This window comes from Callithrix jacchus, chromosome 5, assembly GCF_049354715.1.
Source record: "Callithrix jacchus isolate 240 chromosome 5, calJac240_pri, whole genome shotgun sequence".
NCBI lineage: Eukaryota > Metazoa > Chordata > Mammalia > Primates > Cebidae > Callithrix > Callithrix jacchus.
In genome coordinates, this window is record NC_133506.1 from 97,583,591 (window position 1) to 97,607,036 (window position 23,446).

Genomic DNA, 23,446 nt, shown 5'->3' on the forward strand with positions numbered 1-23,446 from the left:
CCTTGCCAGGGCCAGGAATACCACTAAATGCTAACACACAAAACAGAACCCAGCAATTCATCTTGCTACTACTCTACTGATATTACTCTTAATAAACTTAAAAACTAATCAAGTTGGCCAGGTGTGGTGGCTCATGTTTGTAATCCCAGCACTTTGGAAAGCTGAGGCAGACAGATCAACTGAGATCAGGAGTTCAAGACCACCCTGGTCAACATGGTGAAACCCTATCTCTACTAAAAATACAAAAATTAGCCTGGCATGGTGGCAGGCACCTGTAATCCCAGTACTCGGGAGGCAGAGGCAGGAGAATCGCTTGAACCTGGGAGGAGGAGGTGGCAGTGAGCTAAGATAGCACCATTGAACATCCAGCCTGGGCAACAACAGCGAGACTTCATCTCAAAACAAAAAAATCAAGCTCCTATTGATCTACTGGTCCTCAAACAGAGGTACACAGCACAGAACAGATTTGAAATCTGCTTATAAAAACAGAAGATAGGCCAGGCACGGTGGCTCACGACTATAATCCCAGCAGTTTGGGAGGCCAAGACTGGCAGATAACTTGAAGTCAGGAATTCAAGACCAGCCTGGCCAACATGGTGAAACCCTGTCTACAAAAAATATAAAAAATTAACCAGGCATGGTGGCGTGTGCCTGTAATCCAAGCTATTTGGAAGCCTGAGGCAGGAGAATCATTTGAACCCAGGAGGCAGAGGTTGCAGTGAGCTGAGGTCATGTCACTGCACTCCAGCCTAGGCGACAGAGCAAGACTCTAAAATGAAACAAGAAGGCCGGGTGCGGTGGCTCCACCTGTAAATCCCAGCACTTTGGGAGGCCAAGGGGGGCAAATCACAAGGTCAAAAGACTGAGACCACCCTGGCCAACACGGTAAAACTTGTCTCTCTTAAAAATACAAAAATTAGCTGGGCCTGGTGGTGGGCACCTGTAGTCCCAGCTACTTGGGAAGCTGAGGCAAGGAGAATAGTTTGAACTGGGAGGTGAAGGTTGCAGTGAGCCAAGATAGTGCTACTGCACTCCAGTCTAGTGACAGAGTGAGACTCTGTCTCAAAAAAATAAGTTAATATTTTAGGAACTTTATTAATGAGTAGTATACTCTATTTCTATCACAGGGAATAACCAAATATTCATAAATGAGACCTAATATTTCTTTAGGAAGATTCCCCCAGTCTGCTTTTCAAACTTCATGAGTTCATTCAGAATTTTCAAACTTTGCTAGGCATGGTGGCTCATGCCTGTAATCCAAAAACTTTGGGAGGCCAAGGCAGGAAGATTGCTTGAGCCTAGGAGTTCGAGACCAGCCTGAGCATTACAGTGAGACCTCATCTCTACAAAAAAATTAAAAGATTAGCTAGGCATGGTGACATGTGCCTGTGATGCCAGCTACTCAGGAGGCTGAGGTGGAAGGATTGCTTGACCCCAGGAGGTCAAGGTTGTAGTGAGCCGTGTTTGCGCCACTGCACTCCAGCCCAGATGACAGAGACAGACACTGCTTCGGGGAAAAAAAAAAAGAATTTATACAACTTTATCCTATCTGAAATAACCAGTCCTGACATCATGGAATGGTAAACATTATCGTGGTTCCTTATATAAAACAGGATGAGTATGCATGCTAAAAGGATGGAATGAGTCTAAGTCTCAACACCATCAGAAGGCAAGGCCAACTGCGGCCAATCTTTAGGCACTGAATAGCCCTGTTGAAGCCACTTTTTGCTTGCCTCCTTAAACATCCTTAGACAGCCCAATCGTAGCTTGAATAAGTAACAAATTAGTAAGAGAACTGCATCATTAGAGCACACTTAACTGAGATTAACCTGCTAAACTCATAAGAATTTACACCTTACCAATCAGATTTATACTCTGTATAAGTGCAACATCCTCATGACACTATTTGTCATAGTTTCCCACCTATTTAATATCACCTTCGAATAGTCCATTAGATTCAAGTGAACACAGTACTCATTACAGCTTTTCGTTTGTTTCTTTGTTTTTTTGAGACCGAGTCTCACTGTGTCACCCAGACTGTAGTGCAGCGGTGCGATCTCAGCTCACCACAACCTCCGCCTCCCAGGTTCAAGCAATTCTCCTGCCTTGGCCTCCTGAGTAGCTGGGATTACAGGTGCCTGCCACCACACTCAGTTGATTTTTGTATTTTCAGTAGAGACAGGGTTTCACCATGTTGGCCAGGCTGGTCTCAAACTCCTGACCTCGTGATCCGCCTGGCTCAGCCTCGCAAAGTGCTGAGATTATAGGCGTGAGCCACCGCGGCTGGCCTTATTACAATTTTTTAAAATTAAAGAAACAGGCTGAGTGTAGTGACTCATGCCTGTAATTCAAACACTTTGGGAGTCTGAGATGAGAGGATCGCTTGAAGTCAGGGGTTCAAAAACAGCCTGGGCAATAAACCTAGACCACCCCCCCACCCCACCATACAAAAAAATTTTAAAATTAGCTGGGTGCAGTGGTGTACACCTGCAGTCCCAGCTATTCCAGAAGGTAAGGTGGAAGGATTGCTTGAGCCTAGATGGAGGCTGCAATGATCACATCACTGCACTCCATCTAGCCTAGGTGACACAGCGAGAGAATCTCTAAAAAAAAAAAAATTAAAAATAACTGGGAGTGGTGGCTCACACTTGTAATCCCAGCACTTTAGGAGGCCAAGGAGAGCAGACCACAAGGTCAGGAGTTAAAGACCAGCCTGGCCAATATGGTGAAACCCTGTCTCTACTAAAAATACAAAAGTTAGCCAGACTTGGTAGTGGGCGCCTATAGTCCCAGTAACTCAGGAGGCTGAGGCAGGAGAATAGCTTGAACCTGGGAGGCGGAGGTTGCAGTGTGCAGAGATCGTGCCACTGAGATCACTCCAGTCTAGGTGACAGAGCAAGACTCTAACTCAAATTAAATTTAAATTTAAAAACAGTCAAAAATAGACTGGGCGTGGGCTCACGCCTGTAATCCCAGCACTTTGGGGTTACACCCGTCAAGGCGGGTGGATCACAAGGTCAAGAGATCGAGACACCATCCTGGTCAACATGGTGAAACCCCGTCTCTACTAAAAAAAATACAAAAAATTATCTGGGCACAGTGGCGTGTGTATGTAATCCCAGCAACTCAGGAGGCTGAGGCAGGAGAATTGCCTGAACCCAGGAGGCGGAGGTTGCGGTGAGCCGAGATCGCGCCATTGCACTCCAGCCTGGGTAATAAGAGCGAAACTCCGTTTCAAAAAAAAAAAAAAAAAAAAAAAAAAAACCAGTCAAAAATAAAGGCCAGCTTCAGTGGCTCATGCCTATAATCCCAGCACTTTGGAAGGCCGAGGTGGGCAGATCACCTGAGGTCAGGAGTTCAGGAACAACCTGGCCAGTATAGTGAAATCCCGTCTCTACTAAAAATACAAAAATTAGCCGGGCATGGTGGTATGTGCCTGTAATCCCAGGTACTTGGGAGGCTGAGGCAGGAGAATTGCTTTAGCCCAGGTGGTGGAGGCTGCAGTGAGCCAAGATCGTGCCACTGCACTCTAGCCTGGGTGACAGAGTGAGACCGCATCTCCAAAAAAAATAAATTAATAATAATAATAAATAAAATAAAGTGGCCAGGCACGGTGGCTCACGCCTGTAATCCCAATACTTTGGGAGGCTGAGGCAGGTGGATCACCTGAAGCCAGGAGTTCAAGACCAGCCTGGCCAACATGGCAAAACCTCATCTCTACTAAAAACAGAAAAAAAAAAATTAGCTGAGCATGGTGGCTTGTGACTATAGTCCCAGCTACTGGGGAGGGGGGCGCGGTTTAGGAAGGAGGATCGATAGAACCTGGGAGGTGAAGGTTGCAGTGAGCCAAGACTGTGCCACTGCACTCTAGCCTGGGCAAAAAAGCAAGACTCTGTCTCCAAAAAATATTAATAATAAAATAAAATTGAAACAAACTAAAAACCAGTTAAGTAATAATCTGTTAAAGTGGAACATTAATGGTAATTACCTCAATAGTTAATAGGTATTTTTTAGCCAATCAGTCTCTAGTGTTTATTCACTTTTTTTTTTGTAATCTTACTGTTTTACGGGTTTGGAAAGATGCTTGATGCATAGATAGCTCCTATAATTATTAATCTTTAAGAACATGTCAGATAATGACACAACTTTTTTTTCTGAATTACAAAAGGATTCTCCTCTCCTCCCACAATTGAAAATACTAATTTCTAATGTATTATTCCACAGTTTCTATTTTACTTCTTTCCTCAACTAAGACCATTAGGATATTAGCCACCGAATAAAAGGATAAAAAGATTTTAAAGAAAGAAAAACACTAGCCCTAGACCGTTCAGCCAGTTCATGCGATAGGTATAAAAGTTTTCCCAGTCATTGACTGCAAAGTGTTACATAGTGATCTACACCTGAACCTGTTCACAGCACTTTAGAGAGGTCAACATCAGATGAGAGTGTGTTCTCTGAGGCTGGCTTTCACAATACCAGGTCTTCAGCATTACCTCATTATTGAAGTATAAATTTACTAAACACCACCATTTCCCAAGACTTCCTTTTTAAAAAGCAATTTAATCTTATGCTTGATGTATTTATATTATGCACTGGTGAATCAAAACAAAACAAGCCGAGCGCAGTGGCCCACGCCTGTAATCCCAGCACTTGGAGAGGCCAAGGGAGGTAGATCACCTGAGTCAGGAGTTCGAGACCAGCCTGGCCAACATGGTGAAACCTTGCCTATACTGAAAATACAAAAGTCAGCCGGGTGTAGTGGTGGGTGCCTGTAATCCCAGCTACTCAGGAGGCTGAGACAGAATGCTTGAAACTGGGAGATGGAGATTGCCGTGAGCCCAGATTGTGCCATTGCACGCCAGTCTGGGTGACAGAGCAAGACCCCGTCTCAAAAAAACAAATAATTAACACAGATGGCTTCATAAATTAATACTTTACCTTTGGAATCTTTCATATACCCACTTTAAAATGTTTAATATTCTTGGGTTCACATCAGTCCTCCTGTTACGCATTCAGTATTATTGAGAAATAAAGAAACTGAGGCAAGAGAAGTCAGAAGAGCCATTTGTAGCAAGCAGGCATATATCTGGACAGGTAAACTGTGGTGCTGCTCTCTTAGGCCACAACCCTTTTCTGAAAAGTGCCTGTCAAGCAGCACAGAAATCCTTCTCACCCCAGACATCCAGGGCACACCCCTCAAGAAGGGACAAATACGAGTATTCCTCCCTGCTGAGGTAGAAGAGACCATGTAACCAAAGACAGCATGCTTCTCAAATCTATATTACTGAATTGGGAGGGAAAAAGATGAACGGAAAGAGGGAGAATATCAAAGGAAATCAACTTCTGAGACTGAAGACGTGGTTATTAGATTTATCCGATATTAGGAAATTACCGAAACATCGCTTAAGTAGAAACAGAATCAGGAAGGCCTAGGGTATTTTCTTATTCCAGTCTTAAACTCCCAAACAAAAATACCTGAAATTAAAATATTTCTCCTGTCTGAGAAGTTATATTTTTAAATGCCTCTATAAAACCCACAAGCTACTACAAGGACACATGTACACGAATGTTCATTGCAGCACTGTTTACAATAGCAAAGACCTGGAATCAACCCAAATGCCCATCGATGATAGACTGGATTGGGAAAATGTGGCACATATACACCATGGAATATTATGCAGCAATCAGAAATGATGAGTTCGTGTCGTTTGTAGGGACATGGATGAATCTGGAGAACATCATTCTCAGCAAACTGACACAAGAACAGAAAATGAAACACCGCATATTCTCACTCATAGGCGGGTGATGAAAAATGAGAACATATGGACACAGAGAGGGGAGTACTAAACACTGGGGTCTATAGGGGGGAAAGGGGTGGGCCAGTGGGAGGGGGAGGTGGGGAGGGATTGCCTGGGGAGAAATACCAAATGTGGGTGAAAGGGAGAAAGCAAACAAAACACACTGCCATGTGTGTACCTATGCAACTGTATTGCATGCTCTGCACATGTACCCCAAAACCTAAAATGCAATAATAAAAAAAGATAAAAAAAAAAAAAAAAAAACCAAAAGGCCTTACAAGAAGTCCCTAATTTTTATAGCTGACTTCAAGTGTCCATTTAGTGTCCACTCTCCCACTCTCAAATCCAAAATAATGCTGGCCCTGATCCGGCAGGGCCTTCACGCACATTTTCCTGTGAAATCATTGGCCTCACATCAGCTTCCTACATCCCATTTCAAGTAACTTCCCTTGATCAGCGTAGCAAACGAGAAAGAGTAACAACAGGCATGTACATTTACTACGTCCCTCGCAGAGAACATAATAAAATCCTAGGAACAGGAACTGGCAGGGACAACCTGCCTGGCCCTGGCTCTCGCCACGATACAAAGGGACGGAGAGAGCAAGTGAGGCTCGAGTCTCTACACCCCATACCTCACTCTGCAAGAGAGAGAGGAGTTTCAATGCAATCAGACCCAACCCGCAACGCCCCCCTCCCACGTGGTCTTCCCCCTCTGCCGAGCGCCGAATGGAATTGGAGAGGGGTCTGGAGGGGTCACACTGGAGCTGGACTGGAGGGGTGGGGGACAAACTCCAGGCAGAAACCCTCGTCCCTTCCTAGAGGGGCCCTGCACTGCACGCCTCCCAGTTCCGGGATCCGGAGACCCCAGACCTCTCCTCGTCTCTAAGGAGGGGATCTCCAGGCCTCGGAGCTGCGGGGAGGGCTGAGCTGCCCGGCACCGGGTCTGGACCGTGAGGCGCCCGGGCCGCGGGCGGGCGGGCGAGCGGAGGCTGGGAGGCGGCCCCCTGCCTGCCGCCGCCCCTCCCTGGGCCCCAGCTTCTCCAGGTCCTAGGTAGGTTCTGGGCTGGCCCCCACCTCACCTCAGGGTGGTAGCGTGTGCGGTCGGGCGGTCCCGGAGCCCCTGCGTGGAGGCACTGCTGGGCGGGAGGAGACGCCGGTAGCTCCGGCGATGGCTGACAGACGCTCAGCACCAAGCCGGCCCCGCACACGGGGAGGGGGCGGGGACTTCGGAAAGCTGGCCCCGCCCCCGCCCCGCCCCTGCCTCCCACCTCTGCCGGCGAGCCCCACGAGGTGATTACGTCCGGGGTTACTCCAGGCCGTTCACCTCCGACCCCGCTCCGGGCTGCAGCGCTGCCAGGGCCGCCGGGGGGGCGAGGTGCAGGCCAGAGGGCTCAGCGGCAGCCAATGGGAGGGCGGCGCGGGGCGGGGCGATGTGAGGCGATGTCGATGGTCCGAGCGCGGATCTGCCATTCGGGGCCGAGCGGCTAGAGGGCGGGCGGGACGCGGGCGGGCCCCGGGCTGTCGTGGCGCCCCTGGTCGGGCCTTCGCGGCTCCTTCTGCCACAGCCGGGTGCGGGGCCAGCCCCTCGGCTCCACCTCCTGGCAGAGACAGGAGTGAGGGAAGAGGTTCCACAGGCGCCTCGCATCAGAGACCGACAGAGGCGCCCTAAGTGAGTGGCCGGGACTTGCCGGCCTGTAGCGCGGCGAATGGAACCCAGAATCGAGGCGGGCTGAGTGGGGCAGGCGGTGTGCGGGCCCGAAGGGGCCTCGTCTGTTTAATCCTAACCCATTAGCAAGAGATGGGCAATCGTGTCCACCACCTGCCCTCGTCACGCTGACTGGTTTTCAAGCCTGGGCGGGCTAAGTAACCACACGCTGGAACTCCATAACCAGGCCGCCGCTTTACTCCTCAGCCCCTAGGCAGCCCACTCGAAAGCTGTTCCACATGCTGAATCCTGGCGTGTTGAAGAGAAGCCTCAGTAAAGGAAGCTCAGTGAAAAGGGGAGTGTACCAAAGAACCACCGTCTTCTGCTTGCCCAGGGCAGAATAGTTGCCAAAAACGTTCCAGACTTTTCAGATTGGAGAATGCCTCCCGTCCTCTACTGTGGGCAGACGGAGCCTTTGAGAGGAAACCAATCAGTGTCTCTAGTTTTGCCAGTTACTTCATAGCAAGACTTTCGTGGTAGCTGTGTGTTGAAAATTAATAATAACTGGAAGGAGTCCCAACACAATACAAACATCGCGTAGGGACAGAAACAGAGAAAATTGCACTTGAGAAGAATAGGGTGAACCCTAAACCTTTCCAAAGAAGAATTTAACGAAGCACGCAGAATACCTTCTCAATCCTTACACAAGCTTGTGACAAAGGCCAGGAGAGGTGCAGAGCGTGACAGTTTGGTGGGAAGAAGTTCTATGCCAGAAGGTAAAAAGTGAATAGGATAAAAATCCATGCCCCAGGTCAGTTCTTCGGCGGAAGCTGAGGCAGGAACAAGGGAAGATCTGTCAACAGGGAACAATACTCATCTAGGAACCCTCATAATCCCTCTAGGTGGAGCTTCGCCAAGAATTTATCAACCCACTTTTAAATAATAGGGTCAAGCACGGTGGCATGTGCCTGGACTGTAGTCCCACCTACTCAGGAGGCTGAGGTGGGTGGATGGCTTGCAGTGAGGAGTTCAAGGCTGTGCCTGCACCTGTGAGTAGCCACTGCACCCCAGCACTGGCAACGTAAAAAGACCCCACCTCTAAATAAATAATTAAATAACAGGGATTGGAAGCAGAGAACTTAGGAAAGAAGATATGGACTTCACAGAACAGTGATTCATATTTCACAATAACTATATCACTGGGATAGCTATCAGTTGGACAAAGGTGGAGGGGGAGATAATTTAGCAAGACTTCCTGGTTTAATAAGATGTCTTATTTGACAGACTGAAAAAAATGGCCTGGGAAGAGGGAAGCCTTGCCTTTCCATAATAGCACTCTCTGAAGCTCACATGGAGTGACTTTAGAAAGAACTAAAAACCATGAGGTTGCCTCTTATTTTTCTTTTACCTTTCCTAGATCCTATTAAGTCATAGGAATTCTTTCCTCAGGATTTTTTTTTTTTTTTTAAGACGAAGTCTCACTCTGTCGCCCAGGCTGGAGTGCAGGGGCCCAATCTTGGCTCACTGCAACCGCCGCCTTCTGGGTTCAAGTGATTCTCTTGCCTCAGCCTCCTGAGCAGCTGAGATTACAGGCAAGCGCCACCACACCCAGCTAATTTTCGTATTTTTAGTAGAGACGGAGTTTCACCAGGTTGGTCAGGCTGGTCTCGAACTCCTGACCTTGTGATCCACCTGCCTCTGCCTCCCAAAGTGCTGGGATTACAGGCATGAGCCACTGTGCCTGGCTTTTCCCCAGGATTCTTAATGTCATTGATGTTTACCAGCTTTAGGAGCTCTATAAAACCAGGGGTTTACCCCCAAAAACTGTCCTTATGCAAAACTTCAGCAAGCCCTTGCATGTCCCGCTTTTGACCTCACTGATTATTTTAAATAATTGAGCTTTCTGAAGAACTAGCCAAAGAAAGACCTCATAAAAGAGCTAGAGTGGAAAAAAAAAAAGAAGGAAGGATGAGTTAGGATACACCAAGATCACTTACACAGAATCTAATAATCTAATCGTTATCAACAAATGCTAAGACAGCTGGGCAGAGGATGGTCAAAGAACTGTGTCTTTAAGACAGTACGACTGGAATTTCAGCAACCCCTGAGTGTTATGGTGTTGGGTGCATGCCACAACCTGCCCATCCCTACTGTACGTTCTTTAGAGCTGCTCCATGATTTCTTGCTACACAAGCTATTATATCTCTAAGAGGCGGAGGAGAAGAACCAAAGGGTGGAGAGAACTTACTATACCAGACTAACAAGTGGAAGAGAAGGGGATGAGTGGTACATTTCTAGAATCTGATACTAGAGGTCTATTATGGGCTGAATTGTATCTCAAAATTCATATGTTGAAGTCCTAACCCCTAATACCTCAAAATGTGAGTTTATTTGGAGACAGAGTCTTTAAAAAGGTAATTAAATCAAAATGAGGTCATTAGGGTGGACCCTAATCCAGTATGACTGGTGTCCTTATGAGGCGCTGGCTCACACCTGTAATCCCAGCACTTTGGGAGGCCAAGGCAGGTGGATCACGAGGTCAGGAGTTAGAGACCAGCTTGACCAACATGGTGAAACGCTGTCTCTACTAAAAATACAAAAATTAGCCCGGCACGATGGCACACGGCTGTAATCCCACCTACGGGAGAGGCAGAGGTTGCAGTGAGCTGAGATCACACCATTGCACTCCAGCATGGGCAACAAGAGAAACTGTCAAAAAAAAAAAAAAAAAACGCAGATGCTCAGCCCTGTGTGTGTGTGTGTGTGTGTGTGCGTGTGTGTGTGTGTGCAGCAGTGCAATCACGACTTACTGCAGCCTTGACTCCTGGGCTCAAGCGATCCTCCAACCTCAGTCTCTCAAGTAGCTGGGACTACAGGGACATACCACCACACCTGGTTGACTTTTTCTCTTTTAAATCATTCCTAATAATTATTCACCCTGAAGTTCAAGAACAGTTGTTTAAGATTTATCATTATTTTTCCCCTCTTTGCTGCCAGAGTCTGTTGAACAAGGTCTTCAATACCTGTACTCTTAGGACAAGAGTCTTTTAAGTCAGGCTGGAGTTGAATCAAGGGAGGAAAGAAAGTGCCTTAATAGAAAATAGAACCATGGGCCAGGTGTGGTGACTCACGCCTATATCCCAGCACTTTGGGAACCCGAGATGGGTGGATCACCTGAAGTCAGAAGTTCGAGACCAGCCTGGCCAACACAGTGAAACCCTGGCTCTACTAAAAATACAAAATTTGCTGGGAGTGGTGGCACATGTCTGTAGTCCCAGCTGTTCGGGAGGCTGAGGCAGGAGAATCACTTGAACCCAGGAGACAGAGGTTGCAGTGACCCCAGATTGCACCACTGCACTCCAGCTTGGGCAACAGGCAAGACTCCATCTCAAAAAAAAAAAAAAGAAAGAAAAAGAGGCCAGGCACAGTAGCTCATATCTGTAATCCGAGCACTTTGGGAGGCTGAGGCTGGCAGATCATCTGAGGTCAAGAGTTCGAGACAGCCTGGCCAACATGGCAAAACCCCGTCTCTACCAAAAGTACAAAAATTAGCCAGGTGTGGTGGCAGTCACCTATAATCCCAGGAGGCTGAGGCAGGAGAATTGCTTGAACCTGGGAGGCGGAGGTTGCAGTCAGCCAAGATCACACCACGGCACTCCAGCCTGGGTGACAAGAGCAAGACTCTGCCTCAAAAAAAAAAAAAAAAAAAAAGGAAAGGAAAAGAAAATAGAATCATGAAGAGCCCCCTGTCCTGGGGGGTGTCTGGCCATGATTCTAAATTCCGTAGGTAACAAGGTCAGTCAGTGATCAATCTTCAGGAGAAAGGATGGAGGAATTACTGGGATATTATTTCCTGCTGATCACCAACAGTTTATACTCTAATCTGGCTTCTGGTACTGCCATGCTTACACTTATCCTTATACCTTTGTTTATAGTGGCAGACTTATCCAACTTTTCTCCTATTTTCCGAATCTTTCTAGTCCTTCGAAGTCCCATTTTCTCCAATATTTCTTCTCCAGCTTTCACTGATCTTTCTCCCTCTGAATTATTGTAGCAATATGGTCATACCACACAGTTCAGAACTTTTATTTTTTGAGATGGAATCTCACTCTGTCTCCCAGGATGAAGTGCAGTGGCATGTTGTCGGCTCACTGCAACCTCCGCCTCCTGGGTTCAAGTGATTCTCCTGCCTCAGCCTCCCAAGTAGCTGGAATCACAGGTGTGTACCACCATCCCCAGCCAATTTTTGTATTTCTGGTAGAGACAGGGGCTCACTGTGTTGGCCAGGCTAGTATCAAACTCCTGACCTCAAATGATCCACCCACCTCTGCCTCCCAAAGTTCTGGGATTACAGGTATGAACCACTGTGCCTGGCTCACAGTTCAGAATTTAATTAGGATATAATTTTTTGTTTGCATACTGGCTTTAGATTTCCAGTTAAATCTTGAAGGCAGGGACCATCTCTTAAAGTTTGCTACCACCTTTTATAGCTCTTCGAGTAGGACTAGGTATTTCTATTAGTAAGCACTTCATTGACTGAAATAAAGATTAGCTCTGTACCTGAGAGGCCAGTCTGCTCCTGATGCCTGCTTATCCGTCTTCACGTTGTCTCTGAGAAGCAAAGCCTCCAGTGGGATATTTAACTGCTTTACAGATGAACAGAATTCATCAAGAAAGTTAGTACCTTGCCCACAGTTGTGGCTCCAGTTGTGAGATAAAAGAAAAATAAGACACAAAGTCCTTATCTGAGTACTATGTCTCTTTGCTCTGGTTAATCATTCCGGTTTATCCAGAGTTAAGAGCCTGAAGGAACTTCATATCACAAAGTCAGAAAGTGTCCTCAGGGAGGCCACTTTATAAGTCTGGTCCTAATGATGAAAGGTAGAATTGCACAATGAAGAACAGTGTGAATAGTAGAGACTCCCCAGAATGTTTTCACATGGACACAGGGTTTTCACGTGGCATTTCTGCTCTCACTCCTTCCTTATTATCCAATAGCAAACACTTCTAGTCTCTATACTTCAGCCAGTCACCAAATCTTAGCTTCTTCCTCCATAACCCCTCCAATAGGTATGTTTTCTAAATCCCTTTCTAAGTCCTATACCTCATAACTAAAAGACCTGGAGAAACTTTAAAGGGCTGTTTAAAGACAGGAAAATGAACAAGATGATTTGTTTGGGTCTTGCCCAATTGCAGGATTCTGCATTTTATTGTTGATCAGCTTTACGGCCTAGCCATCCCTAACTTCACTTTCCTCTAAAGCCGTGAAGGTGCTCCTGGCGTTTATTTCCTGCTCCTGTCCCTACTTTCTCTTTGGACTTCTCTAGTATCTCCATTATTCCTATATCAGACTCAGGTTTTTTCTGCTACATGTTTAGGCTTCCACCTGTCTTCTACCCTCAATGTCTATTGTTGTTTTTATATATGAAACATAATACATAATAAAATATAACTTAATAATTTTATAGAACCTTTATTGTCAAGAAAAATTGAGCCATCATTCAGTTTCTTTTCATCCTTTAATATCTTCTGTCTTAAAATTTTCCCGTATGTCACATCTTAGAGCAGAAGATTTCACAATGTCCTGTCTTTTTTTAAATCTCACCTCTGGGCTGGGCATGGTGGCTCACCCTGTAATCTCAGCACTCTGGGAGGCTGAGGCAGGTAGATTACCTGAGGTCAGGAGTTTGAGACCAGCTTGACCAACATGGTGAAACCCCATCTCTACTAAAAATACAAAAATTACCTGGGCATGGTGGAGCATGCCTGTAATCCCAGCTACTTGGGAGGCTGAGGCAGGAGTATCTGTTGAATCTGGGAGGCGGAGGTTGCAGTAAGCCGAGATCATGCCATTGCACTCCAGCCTGGGTCACAGGGAGAGACTGCGTCTCAAAAAACAAAACAAAAAAATCTCATGTCCTAGATCTGCAGGTAGAAAGTTATCTCCCAACACAAGTCTTGTTTATCAGTGGATGTATTGTGCTGATGTGCCCAATTTTCTTAACAGGAAAGAAAAAAGAAAGAATAAAGACAACAAAAAATCCACGAAAAGGAAATGAAGCTTAAGTCAATGAACAAGATGGCCATAATGAGCTGAATAACATAGTTTTGGGGGTGAATACAGGCAAGCAAAACTGAGAAGAATTGATTCTTGGCACTGGCAGTGTCAGTCTCAAGAGCAGCAGCGACCCTACCTGTTATGTGCTTATGTGCTCTGTGTTGTAAACAGCTTGAGCTCTTTAATCAGATAGGCCATGCTTTATTTTTTATTTTTTGAGACAGAGTTTTGCTGTTGTTACCCATAGTGGAGTGCAATGGCACGACCTTGGCTCACCGCAACCTCCGCCTTCTGGGTTCAAGCAATTCTCCTGCCTCAGCCTACCGAGTAGCTGGGACTACAGGCGCGCACCACCGTGCCCAGCTAATTTTTGTATTTTTTTAGTAGAGACAGAGTTTCACCTTGTTGACCAGGATGGTCTCGATATCTTGACCTCGTGATCCACCCGCCTCGGCCTCCCAAAGTGCTGGGATTATAGGCGTGAGCCACCGCGCCTGGCCTGGCCATGCTTTAAATCCTGTCACTAATTAGCTCTGTGACCTTGAGGAAGTGACCCCTTTCTGAGCCTCAGTTTCCTTATCTATATATTGAAGATACAAAGCCTACATTCTAAGATGGTGTTTTGGATTAAATGATAGAACCAAAATGTAAAGGTCTGGCACAGAGCTTGGGAGTTAGTAGGCACACAGAAAATATTACTTTTCTCTCCATGTCCCCATCCTCCCATTTCCTATTAGTACTCAGTACAGAACAAAGTGCTTTATGGATCCTCACTTGATTCAGAAATTGTGATTGCCGGGTGCGGTGGCTCATGCCTGTAATCCCAGCACTTTGGGAGGCTAAGGTGGGTGGATCACCTGAGGTCAGGAGTTCAAAATGAGCTTGGCCGACATGGTGAAACCCCTGTCTCTACTAAAAATACAAAATTAGCTGGGTGTAGTGGTGCACACCTATAGTTCCAGCTACTTGGGAGGCTGAGACAGGAGAATCACTTAAACTCAGGAGGCAGAGGTTGCAGTGAGCTGAGATTGCACCACTGCACTCCAGCCTGGGCAAGACAGAGTGACACTCCATCTCAAAAAAAGAAAAAAGAAATTGTGATGTTACTAAATTCATTGCCCCCTGCACCTACCCTGAGCAAGAGTGGAGACCCTGTCTTAAAAAAAAAAAAAAATCAGTGGCTGGGCACAGTGGCTCACACCTGTAATCCCAGCACTTTGGGAGGCCGAGGTGGGCGGATCACCTGAGGTCAAGAGTTTGAGAACAGTCTGACCAACACAGTGAAACCCTATCTCTACTAAAAATACAAAAATTATTAGAATGGAAACTCCTATTAAAAAAATACAAAAATTAGGTGTGGTGGCAGGTACCTGTAATCCCAGCTACTTGGGAGGCTGAGACAGGAGAATCAATTGAACCCAGAAGGTGGAGGTTGCAGTGAACCGAGATCATGCCATTGTACTCTGGGCAACAAGAGCAAGACTCCGTCAAAAAAAATATTCAGTTCACCAGTCCATCCACCCCAATATTTCCAGGTTAATGGAGCATGATCAGGGACCTTGGGATATCATAAATCCTTTACCCTTACTTGGAGGGAGCAAATGACTGTGGCCTGAGCTTCTGAGAACCAACCAAAGGGCTGGCACATGTAAGTATGCCTGCCCTCCCCCTCAGGCTTATTATTGCATCACACTGGAAAGATTCTTTGGCCCCTTTGGCAAGGATGTGTAACAATGGGAACTTGCATGTATTACAAGTAAGAGTGTAATGAGGACAATCCCTTAGAAGACAGTTTGGCATCAATTGGTAAAGCTGTATATACCCTGCATACCCTATAACCAGCTGCTACTTCTGAATTTATACCCTGAAGAAACTTTGAAAACTGCCCCAGAAACATTGTTCATTATGGCTACAAATTGGAAACAACACAAATGTCTCCTAACAGTAGAATGAATAAATAAATTGTGGTACATTCATACAATGAAATGTTACAAAGCAATGAGAATGAACAGATGATTGCCACATGAAGTAATATGGATGAATTTTACCAACATAATGGTGAGCAAGAAAGGTATGTTTCCTGTTACAAAAAACAGGCAAAACAGGCCAGGCACTAGTGGCTCATGCCTATAATTCCAGCACTTTGGGAGGCTAAAGCAGGAGGATTACTTAAGGCCAGGAATTAATGACCAGCCTGGGCAACATAGGGAGACCCTGTCTCACAAAAATTATGAGGAATTTAGCTGGGCATGGTGAAACATGCCCGTAATCCCAGCTACTAGGGAGGGTGAGGTGGGAGGACTGCTTGAGCCCAGGATTTGGAAGCAGCGGTGAGTCTTGATTGCACAATTCTGCTCCAGCCTGGGTGATATAGCAAGACTCTGTCAAAATTAAAACAAACAAACAAAATAAATGGGCAAACAAGCCAAGTGCCTGCCCCTAGAGTCTCAGCTATTCAGGGAGCTGAGGTGAGAGGATCACTTGAGCTGAGGAGTTCAAAGCCTGGGCAACACAGAGAGAGAAAGACCTCATTTCTAGAAAAAAAAAAATATATATATATATATATACATATATATGTAACATTATATATATGTATATATAAATGTACATATATATATATGTAAAACTCATATGGGATGGCAAGAATCTGGATAATACTTTTTTTTTTTTCTGAGTCTTGCTTTGTCACCCATGCTGGAGGGCAGTGGCATGATCTTGGCTCACTGCAACCTCTGCCTCCTGGTTTCAATCAATTCTCCTGCCTCAGCCTCCCAAGTAGCTGGGATTACAGGCACCTGCCAACACACCCCGTTAATTTTTATATTTTTAGTAGAAACGGAGTTTCACCATGTTGGCCAGGCTGGCCTCCAACTCCTGACCTCATGATCTGCCTGCCTTGGCCTCCCAAAGTGCTGGGATTACAGGTGTGAGCTATAGGCCTGGCCCCCTAATTATTTATATTTGAGACAGAGTCTCACTCTGTCACCCAGGCTGGAGTGCAGTGGCTCCATCTCCACTCTGCAACCTCTGCCTCCCAGGTTCAAGCAATTCTCCTGCCTCAGACTCCTGAGTAGCTGGGATGACAGGCACAGCCACCATGCCTGTCTAATTTTTGTATTTTTAGTAGAGACAGGGTTTCACCATGTTGGACAGGCTGATCTTGAAGTCCTGACCTCAAATGATCCGTGCGCCTCGGCCTCCCAAGTGCTGGGATTACAGGTGTGAACCGCCATGCCTGGCTGGTAATATGTACTTCTGATGGTGAGTAGTGACTGGGAGAACACATAAAAGAAAGTTCCAGGTCAGGTGCGGTAGCTCACGCCTGTAATTCAGCACTTTGGGAGGCCGAGACGGGCAGATCACTTGAGGTCAGGTGTTCAAGACCAGCCTGGCTAATATGCTGAAACCCTGCCTCTACTAAAATACAAAAATTAACTGGGTGTGGTGGTGCGTGCCTGTAATCCCAGCTGCTGGGGAGGCTGACGCAGGAGAATCCCTTGAACCTGGAAGGCAGAGATGGCAGCGAGCCTGAGATCGTGCCACTGTACTCCAGCCTGGGGGACAGAGTTAGACTCCAATCCCTCAAAAAAAAAAAAAATTCTGGGGAGACCTATCCAAGATGGCCGATCGCTAACATCTCGGGACTGCAGCTCTCAGTGAAGGCGCGGAGAACTAGAGGACACCACGCTTTCAGACAAATTCTGGTTGCTTACGGAGCAGAAGATCCCCAGTGGAGGAATCACACCGGTCACCAGCGCGACTTTCGTGGCCGGCGCAGCGGTTCCGCCGGCGCCTCGGCGTGGCAGCTCTCGGAGCAGAGTAAACAGGTTCAGAGGACCCACAAGGGCCCCCAGCACGACACCAGAGCCCGGCGCAGCGGCTGTGACAGCACCTTGGCGCGGCAGCGCTCGGCGCAGAGGCGCAGAGTAAACGGGACCGGCTCCCCTTCTGACCGAGGTTTGGAGCCCCGGGAAGGCAGAGTCGCCCACTACGGACACAAGAAGGAAGCCAGACAAGAGAATCCTGGGCAGAAAAGCACCATCAGTTTTAATGCCAGCTGCTCTGGCCCCGGGAACTAACAACTTGGACACCCACTCAAGAGACCTAATCTCAAAGTTGGTAAATTCAAAGACCACAGGAGGATAAACTTACAATGACGGGAAGAAACCAGCATTAAAAAGCTGAGAATACTCAAAGTCAGAACGCCTCTCCCTCTAAAGATGATCACAGTTCCACATCAACAATGGAACAAGGCTTGATGGAGAACAGCGCATCACAATGCTAGAATATTGCTTCAGGGAATGGATAATAACAAACTTCGGTGAGTTAAAAGAACATGTTGTAGCCCAACATAAAGAAACTAGGAACTTTGAAAAAAAGTATGATGAAATCCTATTGAGAATAGACAACTTAGAGAGGAGTATGAGTGAAACAATGGAACTGAAGAATACAATACAGGAACTCCGACAAGTTTGCACAAGTTTAAACACTCGAATTGTTCAAGCAGAAGAAGGGATATCAGAGGTCAAAGTCCAACTTAATGAAATAAAACGCAAAGAAAAGATTAGAGAAAAAAGGATAAAAAGGAATGAGCAAAGTCTCCAAGAAATGTGGGACTATGTGAAAAGACCAAATCTACGTTTGATAGGTGTACCTGAATGCGATGGAGAGAATGAATCCAAGCTGGAAAATACCCTTCAGGAAATTATTCAGGAAAATTTTCCTAAACTAGCAAAGCAGGTCAATATTCAACCCCAGGTAATACAGAGAACACCACAGAGATATTCCTCAAGAAGAGCAACCCCAAGGCACATAATCGTTAGATTCACTAGGGCTGAAACGAAGGAGAAAATACTAAGGACAGCCAGAGAGAAAGGTCAGGTTACCCACAAAGGCAAGCCTATCAGACTTACAGCAGATCTCTCAGCAGAAACTCTACAAGCCAGAAGAGAGTGGGGGCCAATATTCAACATTCTCAAAGAACAGAACCTTCAGCCCAGAATTTCATATCCAGCCAAACTAAGCTTCACAACTGAAGGAAAAATAAAATCTTTTATGAACAAGCAAGTACTCAGAGATTTTATTACCACCAGGCCTGCTTTACAAGAGCTTCTGAAAGAAGCATTACACACAGAAAGAAACAACCAGTATCAGCCCTTCTAAAAATATACCAAAAAGTAAAGAGCACCAACATAAAGAAGAATTTACACCAACGAATGGATAAAACAGCCAGTTAACATCAAAGGGCAGTAACCCTAAATTTAAATCGACTAAATCCCCCAATCAAAAGACACAGCCAAAACCCAACGGCATGTTACATCCAGACCTGTTTCACAGGCAAGGATACACAAAGACTCAAAACAAAGGGATGGAGAAAGATTTACCAACCAAATGGAGAGCAAAAATAAATAAATAAATAAAAAGCAGGAGTTGCAATTCTCGTATCGGATAAAATAGATTTTAAAGCAACAAAGATATAGTGGTAAAAGGATCAATGCAACAACAAGAGCTAACGATCCTAACACCCAGATACATAGAGACTTAGACACAATGAGACAGAAAATTAATAAGGATATCCAGGACTCGAACTCAGATCCGGAACAAGTAAACTTAATAAATACTTATAGAGCTCCCCACTTCAAATCCACAAAATAAACATTCTAGTCAATACCACATCACACGTACTCATAGGTTTAAATGAAACATTTATTGGCCATTATTAATACCCATTTTTTTTTAAGAATTAAGCAATATTTCTACTCACTCTCCCTCTTTCTCTTCCTCTTTCTTCCTCTCCTTTACTCATTTTTTTCTTCTTTCCTTCACTCAAAAAAAAAAAAAAAGAAATCAACTTGTAAACCTCTAGATCCAGGTCGGCAATGTCTCTCTCATTGCTTGAATTCCTTCCTTCCCTTCCCTCCCTCCCTCCCTCCCTACCCCCCCCTTCCTCCCTTCCTAAAAAAAAATAAAATAAAATAAAATAAATTCTGGGGTGTTGTAAAAAAATTACTAAGGTACATTCACTTTGTGCTATACATCATAAAAGTTTACTTTAAAATACATAGGCCAGGCATGGTGGCTCATGCCTGTAATCCCAGCACTTTGGGAGGCCAAAGAGGAGGGATCACCCTGAGATAAGGAGTTGGAGACCAGCCTGGCCAACATGGGGAAACCTCGTCTCTAGTAAAAATCCAAAAATCAGCTGGGCATGGTGGTACATGCCTGTAATCCCAGCCACTCTGGAGGCTGAATCACTTGAACCCAGGAGATGGAGGTTCCAATCAGCGGAGATCATGCCACTGCACTCCAGCCTGAGCAACAGAGTGAGACTCCACCTCTAAATAAATAAATAAATAAAAATACATAGAGTTGCTGGGCACAGTGGCTCACACCTGTAATCCCAGCACTTTGGGAGGCGAAGGCGGATCACAAGGTCAAGAGTTCAAGATCAGCCTGACCAACATGGTGAAACCCCATCTCTACTAAAAATATAAAACTTAGCCAGGCATGGTGGCATGTATCTGTAATCCCAGCTACTCAGGAGGCTGAGGCAGAAGAATTACTTGAACCTGGCAGGCAGAGGTTGTGGTCAGCCAAGATCGCGCCACTGTACTCCAGCCTGGGCGACAGAGTGAGACCTTTTTTTTTTGGAGACAGTTTCGCTCTTGTTACCCAGGCTGGAGTGCAATGGAGCAATCTCGGCTCACTGCAACCTCCGCCTCCTGGGTTCAGGCAATTCTCTTGCCTCAGCCTCCCAAGTAGATGGGACTACAGGCACATGCCACCACGCTCAGCTACAGAGCGAGACTTTCAAAAAAAAGAAATAGAGTTTGATTCCATTTATATAATATTCAAAAATAAACAAAATATTTTTAGTGATACATATATAGAAAGTTTATTGTTTTTACAAAGCATGGAAAAATAAAGATTGGGAGGAAGAAAGAGACCAGAGGACCAGAGGCACAGACATGTAAAGAGCATCCATGATGCTGGCAATGTTCAATTTCTTAATTTGGGTGATGATAACATAGTGTTCACCTTTTCTTTATTATTATTATTAAAAATATACTTATGTTCTATATATTTTTCTGTATATATGATATATTCTACAACTAAAACACTGCTGCAGCCTGGCTCGGTAGTTCACACCTATAATGCCAGCACTTTGGGAGGCTGAGGGGGGAGAATCACTTGAGGTCAGGAGTTCAAGACCCGCCTGACCAACATGGTGAAACCCTGTCTCTACTAAAAATACAAAAATTAGTCAGGCGTAGTGACAGGCGCCTGTAATCCCAGCTACTTGAGAGCCTGAGGCAGTAGAATCGCTTGAACCCGGGAGGCAGAGGTTGCAGTGAGCCAAGATCGCACCACTGAGATCATGCCACCATACTCCAGCCTGGGCAACAGAGCAAGATTCCGTCTCAAAAAAAAAAAAGAGAAAGGAAAGGGAAAAAAAAAAAAACGGCCGTGCTAGTGGCGCATCCTTATAATCTCAGCACTTTGAGAGGCTGGCGTGGGAGATTTACATGTGCCCAGGAGTTCAAGACTAGCTTGGGCAACGTAGTAAGACCCTGTCTCCGTTATGAATTTTTTTTTTTTTTGAGACAGAATCTTGCTCTGTCACCCAGGCTGGAGTGCAGTGGCACAATCTTGGCTCACTGCAACTTCCAACTCCCTCATTCAAGCGATTCTCCTGCCTCAGCCTCCTGAGTAGCTGGGCTTATAGGTGCCTGCCACCAGGCCCTGCTAATTTTTGTATTTTTAGTAGAGACGGGTTTCACCATATTGGCCAGGCTGGTCTTGAATTCCTGACCTGGTGATCCACCCGACCTGGCCTTCCAAAGTGCAGGGATAATAGGCGTGAGCCACAGCGCCCAGCCAAAAAAACTTTTTAAATTTAAAAACAAACCAAAACAAATGAACAAAAAGGCACACAACCTTTACAAAAGAGTTGCATAGTGTGCAGGGAAGGTAATTTTAAAGCTAGAAGAGGTCTTGGAAGCCATTTTGTCCAACCATCTCATTACAGAAACCAAAACAGAGGCCCAGAGAAGGCAAGTGACTTGCTCCAATAGATTTAGTCAATTACAGAGCCTAGGGTAGGCCTCCTGGCTTCCTGTCAAGTGCTCCTCCTGCAGAACCATCCTGATTCATCCATTTGGTCTCAGTTTCTACTCTCTTCCAATGTCTTATCCCTAAACTGCATATGTCATAAAACTCATAATTTTTCCCTCTAAATTTGATGTTTTTGTCGTGAGAAAAGGAGATCAGAAGAGATACACTGTACTCCACTGATATTCCAAACACTTAGAAAATCAGTGAAAATAGGCAGGGCGCAGTGGCTCACGCCTATAATCCCAGCATTTTGGGAGGCCAAGGCGGGTGGATCACGAGGTCAAGAGATCTAGACCATCCTGGTCAACAAGGTGAAACCCCATGTCTACTAAAAATGCAAGAATTAGCTGGGCATGGTGGTGCATGCCTGTAGTCCCAGCTACTCGGGAGGATGAGGCAGGAGAATTGCTTGAACCCAGGAGGCGGAGGTTGCAGTGAGCCGAGATCTCGCTATTGCACTCCAGCCTGGGTAACAAGAGAGAAACTCCATCTCAAAAAAAAAAAAAAAATCAGTCAAAATATCTACGAGTAGAGAAATAGTCTATTAGAAATAATAGAAACATGGATCTATTCTCTACTCTTGGATTTTTTTTTTTTTTTTGAGAAGGAGTTTTGTCTATAGGCATGTGCTACCATGCCTAGCTAATTTTTGTATTTTTAGTAGAGATGGGGGTTTCACCATGTTGGCCAGGCTGGTCTTGAACTCCTGACCTCAAGTGATCCACTTGCTTCAGACTCCCTAAGTGCTGGGATAATGGGCGTGAGCCACTGCGCTGGGCCTACGCTTGGCTATTTTGACTGATTAACTGCAGTTCTTCTGCTTCTCTGTGCCCAACAGTATGGCCTACTCAAATATGCAGGCTGACTTTTTTTGAGATGGAGTCTTGCTCTGTTGCCCAGGATGGAGTGCAGTGGCATGCTGTCTGCTCACTGCAAACTCTGCCTCCCAAGTTCAAATGATTCTCCCGCCTCAGCCTCCTAAGCAGCTGGGATTAGAGACGGGGGCCACCACTCCTGGCTAATTTTGTAGTTTTAGTAGAGACGGGGTTTCACCATGTTGGTTAGGCTGGTCTAGAACTCCTGACCTCAAATGATCCATCCACCTCAGCCTCCCAAAGTGCTGGGATTACAGGCGTGAACCACCACGCCCAGCCTGGGCTGACTTTAGAGCCTCTAAGTTACAAAAGAAAAGGATAGAGTGGAGAGGTGATCAAAAAAAATTCTTGGATTTCATCTTTGGCCAAGCACAAGGTCTCTTTTGGGAAAAGTGAGCTCTTTTGCCACCTTGTGACACTAATGAGAACAGCAAGAACTCAGATCAATTTCTTTGTAATTTCTACTCCTGCTCCAAGGTGGCAGCATTGTACCATGGCATCTAGGAACTAATGTACAGAAAGCTTCAAATAGAGCCAACAGGAGGGAAGGTAATGATAATACCTCAGAGGAGCAGAGAATCACGTCATCATGTTAAGGAAATAGCAAAAATCACAAAACTCAAGGAAGTCAATGGAGCGCCTCTGTCCTAATCACTTCCTCTGCTAAGAGAAGCAGGCAGTTGGGAGGGATGAATAAATATTTACTTGGATCAATAAAGATGTGAAGCATTTATGTTCCGTCTAATCAGCAACCTGATTTATCTGGTCTCTTTCTCACACAAAACTTTTTGAAAAATGTTATCTAGGCCGGATGTAGTGGCTCACACCTGTAATTCGAGCACTTTGGGAGGTCAAGGTAGGCGAATTGCTGGAGCTCAGGAGTTTGAGACCAGCCTGGGCAACACAGTGATACCCTATCTCTACAAAAAATAACCCTGTCTCCACAACAAAATCA

The 23,446-nt window shown here is 45.7% G+C and overlaps 1 protein-coding gene across 22 annotated transcripts in view; it reads right to left on the minus strand.

Moving 5' to 3' along the window:
* ACACA (acetyl-CoA carboxylase alpha) overlaps positions 1–23,446 on the minus strand; it is a 307,755-nt gene that overhangs the window by 240,809 nt on the left and 43,500 nt on the right. For 6 of the 22 annotated variants that reach the window (XR_013535729.1, XM_035300742.3, XM_035300748.3 and 3 more), the window contains exons 2-3: positions 13,190–13,331; positions 12,004–12,089 (exon numbers count right to left, since the gene is read on the minus strand). The exons of 6 other annotated variants lie outside the window; for them this stretch is intronic. Coding sequence is in view for 5 of the 16 variants with exons in the window: in XM_035300742.3 (XP_035156633.2) it covers positions 12,004–12,089; positions 13,190–13,291 (188 nt within the window). In the remaining 11 variants the exon portion in view is untranslated. Of the gene's footprint in view, positions 1–6,877; positions 6,976–12,003; positions 12,090–13,189; positions 13,332–19,265; positions 19,327–23,446 lie in introns of those variants that run through there. 10 more of the 22 variants (XR_013535730.1, XM_035300745.3, XM_078373748.1 and 7 more) reach the window with 4 other exon arrangements.